Raw genomic sequence first — 14,465 nt, 5'->3', positions numbered from 1 at the left:
CATTGTAGTGTTCGATTAAGATACTTTCTGTCCTGTGTATATACTGTGCAGTTTAATAGCAGCAGCACAGAACTTGGCAGCGCAGAGAGTTATTTTATTTATTTATTTCATTTTTATACCGCCCTCCCATATGGCTCAGGGTGATTGTTTGTCTATTTTCATCATTTTGAAATTTGTTGACCTTTTCCTTTGAGAAAGTCTTGAGTAACTGTCTAATATTGGCTGAATTAAATTGCCTCAGATGGTTTTGTAATCAGAACAGAGTAATAGTAAAAACATTCATTTGTTTCTATATGGTTGCTATATCCCTGTGAAAAGGGAATTTTCTTACAGCGGCCCTCCAGAGAAGCATGTGGGCAGGGCTGAACATTTAGCCTGTGTAAAGGTTCTTTTCTGTTTATTAATCTCTAAAATAGATAGGTGGGGAGCTGGGACTAGACTGTATCTAATATTATCTGACAGGAGGAAGTCTAGAAGATCCCTTTGCCAGCTAATGTCTTTAGACCTTTGTTTGAGTATGGAATTAGCTGGATTGCGGCCTAGTTGTTCCTTGATTAATAGTTGTTCTGATACGCTTACAAAACCACTTGAGGAAAATGACTCAGCTGTAAAGCACCCGCTCTGCATGAAGAAAATCCCACATTTAATTCCTACATAGTAGGCAGCGGGGGTGGGGTGGGGGTCGAAATCCTTCTTTACATGAAATCCGGGAGAGTCACTGGAGCCAGAGTAAACAACCCTGGGCTAGATTCAAGAAGAAGAGTTGGTTCTTATAGGTGGCAACCTTTTAAAGTTGCATTTATATACCACCCTCCCCGAAGGAGTCTCAAAGTGGCTTACAGTCGCCTTCCTTTTCCTCTCCCTACAACAGGAACCCTGTGAGGTGGGTGAGGCTGAGAGAGCCCTGATATTACTGCTTGGTCAGAACAGCTTTCTCAGTGCTGTGGCAAGCCCAATGTCACCCAGCTGTCTACATGTGGGGGAGCAGGGAATCAAACCTGGCTCAACAGATCCATGCTCCTAACCACTTCATCAAGCTGGCTTACTACACCAAGCTGGCTCAAGTATGTAGTTGAGTCCAGGGGCACCTTTAAGACCAACAAAGTTGAATTCTTCTCAGATAAAACCAGAGTCCAGTAGCACCTTTAAGACCAACAAAGTTTTATTCAATGTATAAGCTTTCGTGTGCATGCACACTTCCTCAGGTCCAATACTGTATCTAAATTTGTTCAACCCTGAACTAGACAGACCAACAATGGAAGCAACTTTTTGCATCCAAGCAATCTTTTCGCATCATGCCTTGTTGTCGCCTTCCTTCTATACAGGTTTTCCTCCCTCCCACCCCTGCCTCACCAATGCCTTACCATGCCCTCAACTCGGCTTGACACCCCAGCCACGGGTGCACACTCCGAGGCGTGTCCATAGCAGAAGCAGCTTCCGCGCAACACCATCTCGTATACGGCGTAATAATACTTCTGCAGCACCTGATGTCGGGAGTCCAGTAGGTTGTCGCCCAATGTGTGCAGCTTGGTGAAGTTCACCCGCAGGTTAGTGACTCGTAACAGATCTGGGCAGGAGTGGATGGAGGGAGGCATTGGTGCAGAACTCTAGGGTCCCTGCCTAAGACATCCTGGCAGCAACCTCACGGTCTGCAGTGCACCCAACTTGCTGATATCCCATTCTTGGGCTTCTCCCTTGCATCCCACCTTAGACATACTAGGAGGGCAACCTTAATTCATCGGCTGACTGAGTCATCGGTGAGCTAAGGGCATGTCGGTTTATCGTACGCGGTGTGACTGCGACAAAGGACGGCAAAGGAAATATTAAAGGCAGCCTCCCTCTTCTAATAATTAGCAGCACCCTTGGCTTATTCAACTGTTAAGTCTCTTGAGAGATAGCTAATGAGTTTTGGGCATTATGCAGATTTAAATTAAATCAATCGACTGTTTAAAAGGCAGATTATTAAACTAAAAACCTTTGAAACAGCCTCCTAAACAGCTCTGCAGCTCTAGTGCCGATAAAGACTTGGCCACAGCTGTACAACTCCCCATAATCCCTGCTTGTTTTTCTGCAATGCTATTGAAGTCCCAGAGTTAAGGAGCCATCATCTCCACCCTTCTTCTTCCCTTGATCTCCTGTTACTGCCATACCTTGGATTTCTCGGCTGTAAGGGTCTTCTACTTTTACAGCTGGGTCCAGAACTTTGAAAATCACCTATAGGTTCAAACAAGAGGGAATGTCTTTCATTAGTAGTTGATACAGTATAGAAACTTCTTTCAGAACTCCGAAGGCAGGGCAGAATGCAAATGTAAAATAAATAAATAAATATAAAATAAAGAAATTATTAGGTCCAATTTCCATCCTAGTGCTTCCCCCTGAAATTTGATTCTTACCTTTGATATTTACCTTTCATTGTTGTTATATTCCAGCCCCTCTGCATTACGTTGCCAACATGCAGCGTCTGAGCAGTAAACAGCCAGCTACATCCTCAATTTTAAAGCAATAGCTGGCGAATCCCAAAAAGTGGATTCACCAGCATATGTAGCACTACCTACTGGAGAGCAACCAGCAGGCCACCAGCAAAAATAATATATGGAGGCGTTAGGAGCGTTATCTCTGCCTCCAATGTCCCACCCTCACACCTGCCTCCCACTCCCTTCTACCGGGAAAGGAAGAGTTTTTTTTAAGTGAACTGCCTGGAGCAACGAATTGCCGTTCAATCATGCAGGCAATAGTAAAAAAAAAATTCCCCATAGTTCTAGCACAAAGCATGCCTCTTTAAGCTTGCCCTCCCCCAATCAGGAACGAGATTTGTTTTTAAAAGAAGTAAGACTCGTGATTCCATATGCAGTGGCAATAAAGAAGCACTATGCTTCTATGATTAGATGCATAGGCATTTCAACGGAGAATTGTTGATTTAAAAAAATTAACAGGCACCGTGGGCCCTTTAAAGTATGGGAAAAGGGGATTGGCAATCTGGCTTGATTGACAGGCAGAGAAGAGTTGCATATAAATCACGTTGCTCTCACCCACCATTTCCAGCAGCACTTGTGGAGGGAAAGAAGTACAAAATGGCGGCAAAAAACAGCGAGACAGCAAAAAGGTGAGGAGGGCCCAGGAGGCACGATTATATGTAGTGTTACACCACTCAGGTGGCATAATGCTATTTTTAACAAAGAAATGCCCTTATTTTTATTTTTCAACTAATAGCACCAGCCTTCTTGTGCATTGATTGTCCTTTACCACGGAAGTACTGACCTCGCCGTGGCTAGAGGGCTCAATCTCAGAGTATCGTTGGTCACATACTGCCTGGTTGACATGTGTTGGGATCTGGGTGGAGATGCCAGGAAACAGCTTGGAGCAATTGAAGGCAAAGTAGCGATAAACTTTCCAGGTGTGCCCGAAATCTGAGGAACGTTCAATCAACATGGCTGCTGGGCGGAATGTCTGGAAGAGAAAGAAGGAGAACGCTGAGTTGCAGTTTGCCTTCTACAGCTAAAAAAGGACTTCTCCCTCCCCGCTCCCCAAAAAAACAATTTGAAGAAGAAATACCAAAATTTTCAAAGCAAGGCCACATTCACTAATGCCTATTCAAGTACTTTTCAGTTACAGGGTGTGCATTTAAAAAAAAAGTTTTAAAGACATTTATATTGGTTGGTTGGGGTTTTTTAAATCTATCAATGTCCATCTGAGAATGTTGTTTTCTCTTTGCATACAAAAGCTGCTTTCTCTCACTTCACCAGGTCCAGCCACATCTGTATTGTTACATGCATCCTTACAATGCAGAACCCACCCAAGCAGGTGTGGTTTCTCTTCATCCTGTCACATGACTCAGATACCATAAAACTTCTTGTTGCAGACTTGCTTCAGTGAGTCCCATGCTACTTGTGCTGGACTAAGATACAGGAAGCTCGGGATGAGAAAGCCAGTACTGTGTGACTGAAATGGACACAAATCCACAAACCTCTCAATAGTCTATGTTTTCATTAATGAAGCTTTTGCCAGTTCCCCATGAAAGCATCTAGTTTATTGTTGTTGCCATCAGATCATGGCTGACTTATGGCAACCCTTCAGGGTTTTAAAGTAAGAGACATTTGGAGGTTCATTTATTTATTCGTTGCATTTTTAGGTTGCTGCTCCCAGCCAGCTGGCTTGCAGCCGCAAACAAATCACAAAATAAAATAAGAATAAAAACAGTAACCCTAAAAACCTCCCACCCTTCCCACGGCAGTCATCCCCCACCCAGATTGCCAATACGACTCCAGGTGCACCCCCCTTGCTAGGTGCTGGGGGTGCTGGAGGAGAGGCAGATTTCTCCTCCCAAGCAAAGGTATGGTGGTAGAGCTCTGATTGGCAGGCCCTGCGGAACCGACTCTTCTGGTGGTTTGCCTTTGCTTGTCTCTGCATCATGATCCCGTATTCCTTTGTAGGCTCCCATCCAAATACTAGCCACGGCTGACCCCGCTTAGTTTCCAAGATATGATGAGATCAGCCTTGCCTGGGCTATCCGGGACAAGGTGAAAAAATACATTAGCCACAGCAATACTTTAGCCTCTTGGTAGAATTCCCAGTACCTTAAACTTCATTATGAGGTGAGTGAAATGAAACTCAGCTTCCAGGTCTAGGCGGATGCTGACCTGCTCCACACCTGGGCAGGGAGAGAAAGGGACAGGTGTTAGACCGCCTCACATAAGCATCCTTCAAGAGGGGAGGGTGAAAATGGGTGTGTGCCTCTCATGTACATACACTCTGGAAGGCGTCAGTCTTCCCCTGTATTACTCACATTTGCCTTAAGCTATGTGCTGAAAACAGCTTTTCAGGATCTGCAGGTGGTATGATAGAGCTATTGTTGCCTGCAGGCATACGCATTCACTTTGTCGGTTCTGCTTTGGTCCCTGAATGCCACATCCTGAGGCTTTGAAAAAAATCTGAAAAAAGCTGTCTAACCAGAGTTCACAATGGGACCGGAAAATAAAATGATCGTGCCTACTCCCAGGCAGCAATAGCTCTATCATGCCGTCTTTGAGATTCTGAAAAACATTCTCCCATGCATACCCCTGCCTCATTCTAAGTGAAGAGCTGTGGGTTCTTCCTGCTAGAAGTCAACCCTCTCTATGTGGGTAGGCCTACATCTGATGTGTAATTCTAGAATATCTTTTCTTAATTTTTTTTGTGTATATGTGTAAGAAAGATTTTGAAGAAAAAGGGTTGGGTTTTATACCCTGCTTTTCACTGTCAGAAGGAGTCCCAAAGCAGCTTACTTTTTCCACGCCTTCCTCTTCTTACAATAGAGGTAGGTGCGGCTGAGAGAGCTCTGATAGAACTGCTCTGTGAGAACAGGACTATCAGGACTGTGATAGCCCTAGGTCAGTGTTGTGTATGTGGATCTGCTGCTGAGGACCAAGCTTGAGGTCCAAGGCAGGATCCAAGCAGACACAAAATCAGCCAATGCACTGCAAGGATCCCTGCTGCGGGATCCAATCAGTTTCAATCAATCATGTTCGATCTAGCCAATTGCACACAGCCATGGGAGATTCCTTTGTCTGTATTATGTATATAAAATTGGGGTTTTCTAAGGGGTTTTCAGTCATGTTGTCACCTGCTACAAGATGTACTCACTGTTGAGATCACCAATAAAGAGTTGTTTGTTTGCCCTACGAACCCGCAGATGGCTGCATGTGGAGGAGCGGGGAATCAAACCCAGCTCACCAGATTGGAAGCCATCACTCTTAACCGCTACTCCAAAAGTAGTTTACAACCATTTTCCTTTCCTCTAACCACAACAGACACTTTGCGAGGCAGGTTAGGTTGAGAGAGTTCTGGCTGCGTGTAGATGCTGGAATATGCAAGCTCTGGAGTGTGCATGATTCAACGGCATGTGAAGAATATCCTGAAGGGGGCTTCAGAGGAGATGCGTAGGTAGCATATTTAGATTAAGAACCTCCTGGTATTTTGCAAGTAATCTTCTCCTGTATCCTGATTGGCTTATTTGGAGACTGCCTGCTCCTTTGAGCACTTTTCCTTCTGATTCCTTCCTGTAATAGTTAATCACTTAGAATGTTAGGACTCTCTCTCTCCTCCTTCACACAAAGTTGTTTCCCTTCTCAATAAAACTATTTTAAAAAGCCAGTGCTCTACTCCAGGGGTAGTCAACCTGTGGTCCTCCAGATGTTCATGGACTACAATTCCCATGAGCCCCTGCCAGCATTTGCCTGCAGGCACTAAAAAGTCTGAGGAAGAGTGCATGCACTCAAAAGCTCATGCCTAGAATAAATCTTTGTTGGTCTTAAAGATGCTATTGGACTCTTCTTTTGTTGGGAGAGACAGATTCTGATCTAGGACATCCTTTCTCCACTTCTTTTTTAATCATTGAGAAACTCCTAAAATATTCTTCAAGCTTCCAGAAACCCCAGAAGTAAAACCCCTCCCCTTCCCACCTCCCCCTTCCAGACCCATCATTGGCCATTTTGGGAAGAGTGGGGGTTGACATGACCATATATGGTCATATTACCTGATAAATGCTTAACCTAATTAAAATATCTATTCAAAAATTAATTCACTCCTATCCATTCGTCAAACTTTTCCAGGGCTGTCAAGAAGCCCCAGGGTTTCAGGAAACTCTGGCTGAAAAAGCCTGATGTAGACTGAAGAAAGTAGGTAGGGACTCCCAATTCCAGAGAGATTGAGCCACATAAAAGAGAAGGATGGGGACGAGAAATGCCAGCTCTGGATTGGGAAACACCTCAAGAAGTTGGGGGGTGAAGCTGTATCAGGGTGGGATATGAAAAGAACTGAGCCTCAAGCAAGTAAATTTTCCCCGTCCCTTGCTGCTGCTTACCATTCTCTGATTGCCACCAGGTTTGCTCGCCATCCTGGCCGCTCAGGTAGAGGACGTTCTCGATCTGGTGGTTCTCACGGAGGGATGGGGAATGTGAGTCACAAACGAAGCATTTCTCAGAGTCCTGCCAGGAGAACCACAGTGTACTAGACATCAACCAGAGCATCACAAAGACAGGGTTGCCCGCTCTGAGCTGGGAGTGGGGTTTGGGGAAGGGCGGGGCCTCAGCAGGCTGCAAAGCAGCCATTTTCTCCAGGGGAACTGACTATCATTGCCTGGAGATCAATGGTAATGGCAGGAGATGTCCAGTTACCACTTGGAGGCTGGCAACATTGAGAGAAGTCCCACGAGAGTGGAGGCTACAATCATCAATAGTCAGAAGGACACACATGTCGGGCAAAGACACTGCTTCCCCCCTGCAAAACTCATTGTATAAATAGCCTGATTACCAGGGGGTCCCTCAGCCCAAGTCTCGTGAAAATCAGCAACCAGTTATCTACTGACAGTTGTCTGAATCATAGTAGAAAGAACAGCTTATCATCAAAAGAGGTGCTCTGGGAGGGGGCGTTATTTCAAAACATTTAGATCCAAGCATCTCTCCAGATTCTTTTTAAAACTCTTGCAAAGTTACTAACTCAGTTACAAGAGCAGCTGTCTCATAGGATTCCTTTCCCCTATACATGAATCACAGTGCAGTCCTAAGCAGGGCTGCAGGCTTCCAAGTCTGGCCTTAGAACAGTGTTAATCTCTTTAGATCCACCAGAATTGAAACATCCTAGGCTAGAATAAACTTGCCTCATGATTAGGGCTGCCAACCTTCAGGGGGGAGCCTGGAGATCTCCCAGAATTACAACTGATCTCCAGCTGACAGTTGCACCTGGAGAAAACCACTGCTTTTGAGCATTATACCTTTTTGGCATTTATACCTTGCTAAGCTTCCTCATCTCTTCTAACCTCGCCCTCCCCAGTCTTCACCCCCCCAAATCTCCAGGCAACCCTACTTACAGAGCATCTTTGTGTCTCCTGCTCTTCTTTAGCTGTGGCTGATGGAGTTCATGCCCCCTTTTTGTTGCCAGTGTACTCTAAACCAACCTGTTTCAATTTCCTCCCCAACTGTGCAAATCCCCCCAATCAAATCTCCACTCATCTCCTTAAAGGTAAAGGTATCCCCTGTGCAAGCACCGAGTCATGTCTGACCCTTGGGGTGACGCCCTCCAGCGTTTTCATGGCAGACTCAATACGGGGTGGTTTGCCAGTGCCTTCCCCAGTCATTACCGTTTACCCCCCCCCCCCAAGCTGGGTACTCATTTTACCGACCTCAGAAGGATGGAAGGCTGAGTCAACCTTGAGCCGGCTGCTGGGATTGAACTCCCAGCCTCATGGGCAAAGCTTTCAGACGGCTGCCTTACCACTGCGCCACAAGAGGCTCTACTCCTTACACAAGACCAAATGTATGTATGTATGTATGTATGTATTTGGATTTTTATACCGCCCATTAGGCTGAATGCCCATTCCCATTTCCCGGTCCTTCACAAGCACCAGCACTCAGGTAGCGTTACCTGCAGATGGCTTACGATGCAGTATTCCTGGGGTTCCACCAAGCCACAAGTGGATGTAGCACGTAGGCTGTGGGTCCTTCCGATGAGGAGGTTCCCCGTGGCCGGATAGCAGCTCCCCTCCGAGCAGCCATGGTAGAGTAGGTCGGGCTCTTCTGGCCCTTGGGCATCGGCTACCTGAACTGGTCAGAAAAAGGAAGGGAATAGGTTCAAGGCCATTTTAAGAACTTGTGAGATACCCGGGCATTGTGAAATAGGAACCAATATTGTAATCTCCCTGCCCACCAACCAGTAATTCACACATACACCTGTGATAACAGACCCACTATTCACACAGGAAATCTGGGCTAGATGGTTATAGGAAGGATAAGAATTTATCGACTACATACTAAAAATAGATTTATTGTGGAATAAGCTTTTGCAGAAGGACTCCCTGGAGAAGAGCCTAATGCTGGGAGCGACTGAGGGCAAAAGAAGAAGAAGGGGACAACAGAGAATGAGGTGGCTGGATGGAGTCACTGAAGCAGTTGGTGCAAACTTAAATGGACTCCAGGGAATGGTAGAGGACAGGAAGGCCTGGAGGATCATTGTCCATGGGGTCGCGATGGGTCGGACATGACTTCACACCTAACAACAACAAGCTTTTGTGGACTAAACTCCCCTTTGCCAAATGGATGAAGTGCACCCTCAGTTGGAAGGGATAGGGATACATCCTAGCACAGAGGCAGAAAGGAACTAAACAAGGCCAAGACACTGCAAAGCAACCACAATGAGCATTTTCAATTAATTCCCATTGTGTGAGAGGAATACAGAATCCCTCAAGCTCTCCCTGGATACTGTCAAGCTTCTGGATGAATTCTAACTCAGCACTTGCACGCTTGATTCTCCCTTTGAAGTTCTTTATTGACGAGTCGTGATTCTTATACCAGTAACCAAATGTTTCAAGAGAATGAAATAGACCTGAAATAAATTTGTGTCAGATTTGTAGATTTTGTGTCAGATACTTTTGCACAATGACTGATCTGTTTAGACTGCATCACAAGAAGAATATTGCAGTTGGCATAATATAATTACAAGTGAGGGACCTGCAATGATTCATGAGGGGTGGGAATCTTATTTCAACCAAACGAATAAAAGAGGAGGCACCCATTCACAAGGGCTGATGTTTTCAAAGATATTGAAATAATATATCTAAAGAAATATAAAGATGACAGAACTCATTGAAACTCATACAAACATGAAAAACTGAACCTTCATAATTGACTAGCAACAAAAAATTATCTTGTAAAGAATAGGGGGATAGGGGTGGCAACCAAGATTACATTCAAACTGTGAACAAACTTAACAATTGAACAAGTGACAAGAAGGAATTTTCTTGTAGGCCTGATGACCAAGGCAACCACTAAGGCAACCAACTGGCAGCTGGCTCCTAATTCACCTATCGTTGTCTCCCAAGCCTAGACCTCCAAATGAAAAAGGAAATGGGGAATAGGGTCAGAGTGGGCTGAATTCTTTGTCTGTTCCAAATCTCTCATCCTCAGTCTGAATGCAATCACTTAGGCAGGAAATCCCAAGCAGAGAGACCTCAAAACTTTGTTTTTCTTCCCAGAATAAACCCCATACATTGCATATAGTTCTTTCTGTGAGTTCTGAAGTCCACCCATCCCTACATGAGATTATTCTAAGCCCAGAAAGAGCCAAGAGCGCCTGGTTAACCAGGAGCTTCTTTGTTGTTTTCAGTTCAATGCTCATTCAAGAATTTTACTTTTCAGTTTTCAATTTGATACTCAGCTTTCCGCAGGGCCTGTAAAACGGAGCTCTTCCGCCAGGTCATTGGATGAGGCCGGTCCGCAAGGAAGATCTAGCCCCCCCTGTAACGGCAGTAGCGAAGTTCAACCAGCACCCTCTGTCTCCCTCATCCCCCCCCCCCATGGGAATCCTGGGGAATCCTAGCTAAGTTTAGAGTTTTTTGCTGCATCTGTTTTACTGTGTATTTTAGTATACTTTGTTTTATGGATTTTATTGTATGGTTTTTATTGGGGGGTTTATGTACTGTTACTCGCCTCAAGCCTCTGGGGAAAGGCGAGTAACAAATCAAATCAAATAATCAAATCAAATCAAATCAAATCAAATCTAACCATTCAATAGCATAATAAGGATTAGCCATTATTAATCTTCTCCATCTTTGTCACCCTCCCTCCCAATGGGATATGTTCTTCTCTGGAATGCTGACTTTTGCAGAGCTGCTGCTCAACCTTTGGGATTGCACCAGTAAGTCTTGTCTAGTAAAGGTAAAGGTAAAGGTAAAGGTATCCCCTGTGCAAGCACTGGGTCATGTCTGACCCTTGGGGTGACGCCCTCCAGCGTTTTCATGGCAGACTCAATACGGGGTGGTTTGCCAGTGCCTTCCCCAGTCATTACCGTACTATCACATAAATATAATTTACATTCAGACAGCAGTTAAAGCATTTTGCTTTCATTATCTCAATAAACAAGGGCCAAGTCCCAGGTACACCTTGCCGTGCATGGCATGTAGTGGTTATACATGTTCTGGGAGAGCCAGGATGAAATCCCCATTCTTCCATGGAAGTTTTCTGGGTTTTCTTCCCTGGAAGTTTTCTTGGGCCAGTCACTCTCTTTCAGCCCAGCCTACCTAACAAGCCTGATGCTGTGAGAGTAAAATGTAGAAAAGGAGATGGATGTTGTAAGCTGCTTTGGGATTCCCACTGGGGAGAAAAGTAAGCTATATAAATAAAGAGATGACATTGGAACTTACTTCATAGAATCACAGAATCATAGAGTTGGAAGGGGCCATACAGGCCATCTAGTCCAACCCCCTGCTCAACGCAGGATCAGCCCAGAGCATCCTAAAGCATCCAAGAAAAGTGTGTATCCAACCTTTGCTTGAAGACTGCCAGTGAGGGGGAGCTCACCACCTCCTTAGGCAGCCTATTCCACTGCTGAACTACTCTGACTGTGAAAATTTTTTTCCTGATATCTAGCCTATATCGTTGTAGTTTAAACCCATTACTGCGCGTCCTTTCCTGTGCAGCCAACAGAAACAGCATCCTGCCCTCCTCCAAGTGACAACCTTCCAAATACTTAAAGAGGGCTATCTTCCAGGCTCATAGCTCAATTTCTGACTTGCTCTTTTACCCCAATGATGTTTGTTCTTGCTCCATAACTTCAGAAATAAAGGAGATGCCATACTGCCTGTCCACATGTGCACATGTAAGAGTTTGTGTGTCTCAGCACACACCAGTGGCATGGTCCAAAAGTATCACATACTCTCAGGAATGGTACTTTAAGCAATTGAGGGTACTGCTCTTTGTTTCTGATTCAGTCATAAGAAGGAACACTTGAGACGGAGGAACAAGAATCTCCCCCCTCGTTACACCTTGTGCTTCCTGTCAGCAGAAACATCTGTCACATGGTGAAGCTTTTAATGCCAGAACACAAAGGGTACTTGTTAGTACCGGCAGAGCATGCTGCTGCTGACCTGCCTATGACCCTGTCAGTCTTCAGATCAGAAAGGGGTCCTGCGTGCACCAGGATCCCACCACTTCTATTAAGGAGAAACTTGCAAGCAGGCTGTTGCTTCCTGATCGATCCAACCAGTCTAGAAAGAGATGAAGCTTTCACAGTATCATCTGCAGGAGCTAAGAGCATCAGAAAGCTTGTAAAAGTTGAACTAAGAGTTCTGATAATAGGATACCTGCCAATGAAACCTTCTATATAAGAATTTTTGCCCTATTCTGTTCCTGTTCAGAAATTCAAGCACCTATGTGCCAAAGCACATGAGCGAGGGATGTATAAATATATATATATCCTTGTTTGTTTTCATTTTGGGGGGCAATCATATTCATCCTCTACCTTCAGCCCATTTCCTGTTTACTTTCGTTTCTTTCACACCATTTGATTGTTTTACGGTATTTTCACACCAATTCTTTTAGTACACTTTATTACACTGCATCTATGAAACCAGTGAAATGTCTTCACAGTTTAATGAATACAATCAGGAAAAAGGAGGCCCGCTCATTTGTTCCCTGAGCATGGAGAAACTTTTGATTTTACAACTGAGCCAGAGTCCCTGTGAAATTCGGTAGCATCCCTTCCTTTGGAGCTACAGGAGCTCTGGTCAGCTGCTGTCTTCTTCCATGTCAACAACATGCATACCCCAGTGAAGGCAGCAGCGTCGCACAGAGGCCTCCTTCCTCAACATGCTCTTCGCCATTCACTTGCATCCCATTCTGGGGACCCACATCTTCAAAGGACTGCCTCTCCCCCTTAGGAAGCCATGTGACACCTGTGTTCTTCGGACGCACTCCCTCTCCATTCCGTCTTGTAGACAGGTGTAGGGATAGCAACAGTTGTAATCCTCACTCGAGCCTCTTGTGGCGCAGAGTGGTAAGGCAGCAGACATGCTGTCTGAAACTCTGCCCATGAGGCTGGGAGTTGAATCCCAGCAGCCGGCTCAAGGTTGACTCAGCCTTCCATCCTTCCGAGGTCGGTAAAATGAGTACCCAGCTTGCTGGGGGGTAAACGGTCATGACTGGGGAAGGTACTGGCAAACCACCCCGTATTGAGTCTGCCATGAAAACGCTAGAGGGCGTCACCCCAAGGGTCGGACATGACTCGGTGCTTGCACAGGGGATACCTTTACCTTTACCTTTAATCCTCACTCCTCAGAATGTTCTCCTCTGATGCTTGAGGAAGGCTGCCCTGCCCCTCTTTTTGCAGGAGCACAGGGTCGTAAAATGTACAGAGGGCATTTCTTGTCCACCCTACAGGTCATGGTTTGAAACATGCTGAAATATGTGTTGCTACCTGCTCTGTTTATGAAGGACAATATATGCCTATTTTAACAACAGATGCATTTCATCAGAGGCTTCCTAACCAACTCTTATACTTTTTAAAAGAAAAATTGCTTATTCTTGCCCAAGCTCTTGTTCCCGACAATGATTAACTGAAGCTGCCCAAGCAGAGGTATGTCTGGTACATTCCAGAGCAGCCCCACCCGGGCACACAGCGTGGCTAATTTCTAAAAAAAACAAGAACGGCCTCCTGCCATTAGTTGAAAGCTACCTTTCCCCTACTCTGCTAAGGCCAGCAGACTTTTAAAAACCTAATTCCCCAGCATGGGGTGGTGGTTAAAGCACATGGCCTCTAATCTGGACAGCTGGGTTTGCTTCCCCATTCCTCCTCCATATGCAGCAAGCTAGGTGACCTTGGGCTAGTCATAGTTCTCTTAGAGCTGTCCTTGCAGAGCAGTTCTCACAGAGCTCTCTCAGCCCCACCTACTTTACAGGATGTCTGTTGTGGGGGAGAGGAAGGGAAAGGTGTTTGGAAGCTGCTCTGAGACGTCTTTGGGTAGTGAAAAGCGGGGTATTAAGAAAAAAACAGCTTTTCTTCCCCTCCCATGCCTTGATTATCTGCTTACTGAACTAGACTTTAAGCAAATGACACTTCTGATAAGGTTGGAGGTCATACGGAAGAAGCTGCACCTGTTTAATTTCTGCATAAAAGTGTCTGCCTAAAGAAAGAGTTCTCTCCCTCCCTTTTAAAAAGTTCTAGACGTACAGGACAAGCTGTGATTACCAGGGAGAAGGAAAGGTACTTTGGGGCATGGATCAAGCAAGAGAAGGTGGAGTTCATACAGCTGCCAGCCTTCAGGTACGGGTGGGGCCCCCCTGGAATAACAACTGATCTACTGATGACAGGGATCAGTTCCCCTGGAGAATACAGCTGCCTGGAGGATAAGATCCGTGGCACATACCCCTTCCTAAACCCCATTTGCCACCAGCTCCACCCACAAATCTTCATGCATTTCCCAAGCGGGAGTTGCCTTCTGTTGCCTAGCGCTGCCAACAGCAACGGGGGGAAAAATATCCTCCCCCTTTAACAAAGATTCAGTGTGCAGAATCAGACAGCTAAAGCTTTTCATTGCACGAAGGTGCTGTGCTTAGAGTAAATGCACAATGAACAATGGTACATTAAATATAGAGATTCTTATGCTGTAGGGCAGGGTTGTCAGCCTGTGGTCAAGGGGTAGTCAACCTGCGTTTGCTGGC

The 14,465-nt window shown here is 45.4% G+C and overlaps 1 protein-coding gene across 3 annotated transcripts in view; it reads right to left on the bottom strand.

Moving 5' to 3' along the window:
• LOC143831683 (laminin subunit beta-1-like) overlaps positions 1-14,465 on the bottom strand; it is a 70,730-nt gene that overhangs the window by 43,166 nt on the left and 13,099 nt on the right. For all 3 annotated transcript variants that reach the window (XM_077324897.1, XM_077324899.1, XM_077324898.1), the window contains exons 3-8: positions 8,398-8,576; positions 6,839-6,962; positions 4,575-4,648; positions 3,259-3,447; positions 2,151-2,214; positions 1,365-1,567 (exon numbers count right to left, since the gene is read on the bottom strand). In XM_077324897.1, the coding sequence (XP_077181012.1) occupies positions 1,365-1,567; positions 2,151-2,214; positions 3,259-3,447; positions 4,575-4,648; positions 6,839-6,962; positions 8,398-8,576 (833 nt within the window). The remainder of the gene's footprint in view (positions 1-1,364; positions 1,568-2,150; positions 2,215-3,258; positions 3,448-4,574; positions 4,649-6,838; positions 6,963-8,397; positions 8,577-14,465) is intronic.

The sequence above is a fragment of the Paroedura picta genome, chromosome 3 (genome assembly GCF_049243985.1).
Source record: "Paroedura picta isolate Pp20150507F chromosome 3, Ppicta_v3.0, whole genome shotgun sequence".
In the NCBI taxonomy this organism is placed as follows: Eukaryota; Metazoa; Chordata; class Lepidosauria; order Squamata; family Gekkonidae; genus Paroedura; species Paroedura picta.
Note: the sequence above shows the minus strand (reverse complement) of the source record. Positions and strands in the feature narration are given on the sequence as shown.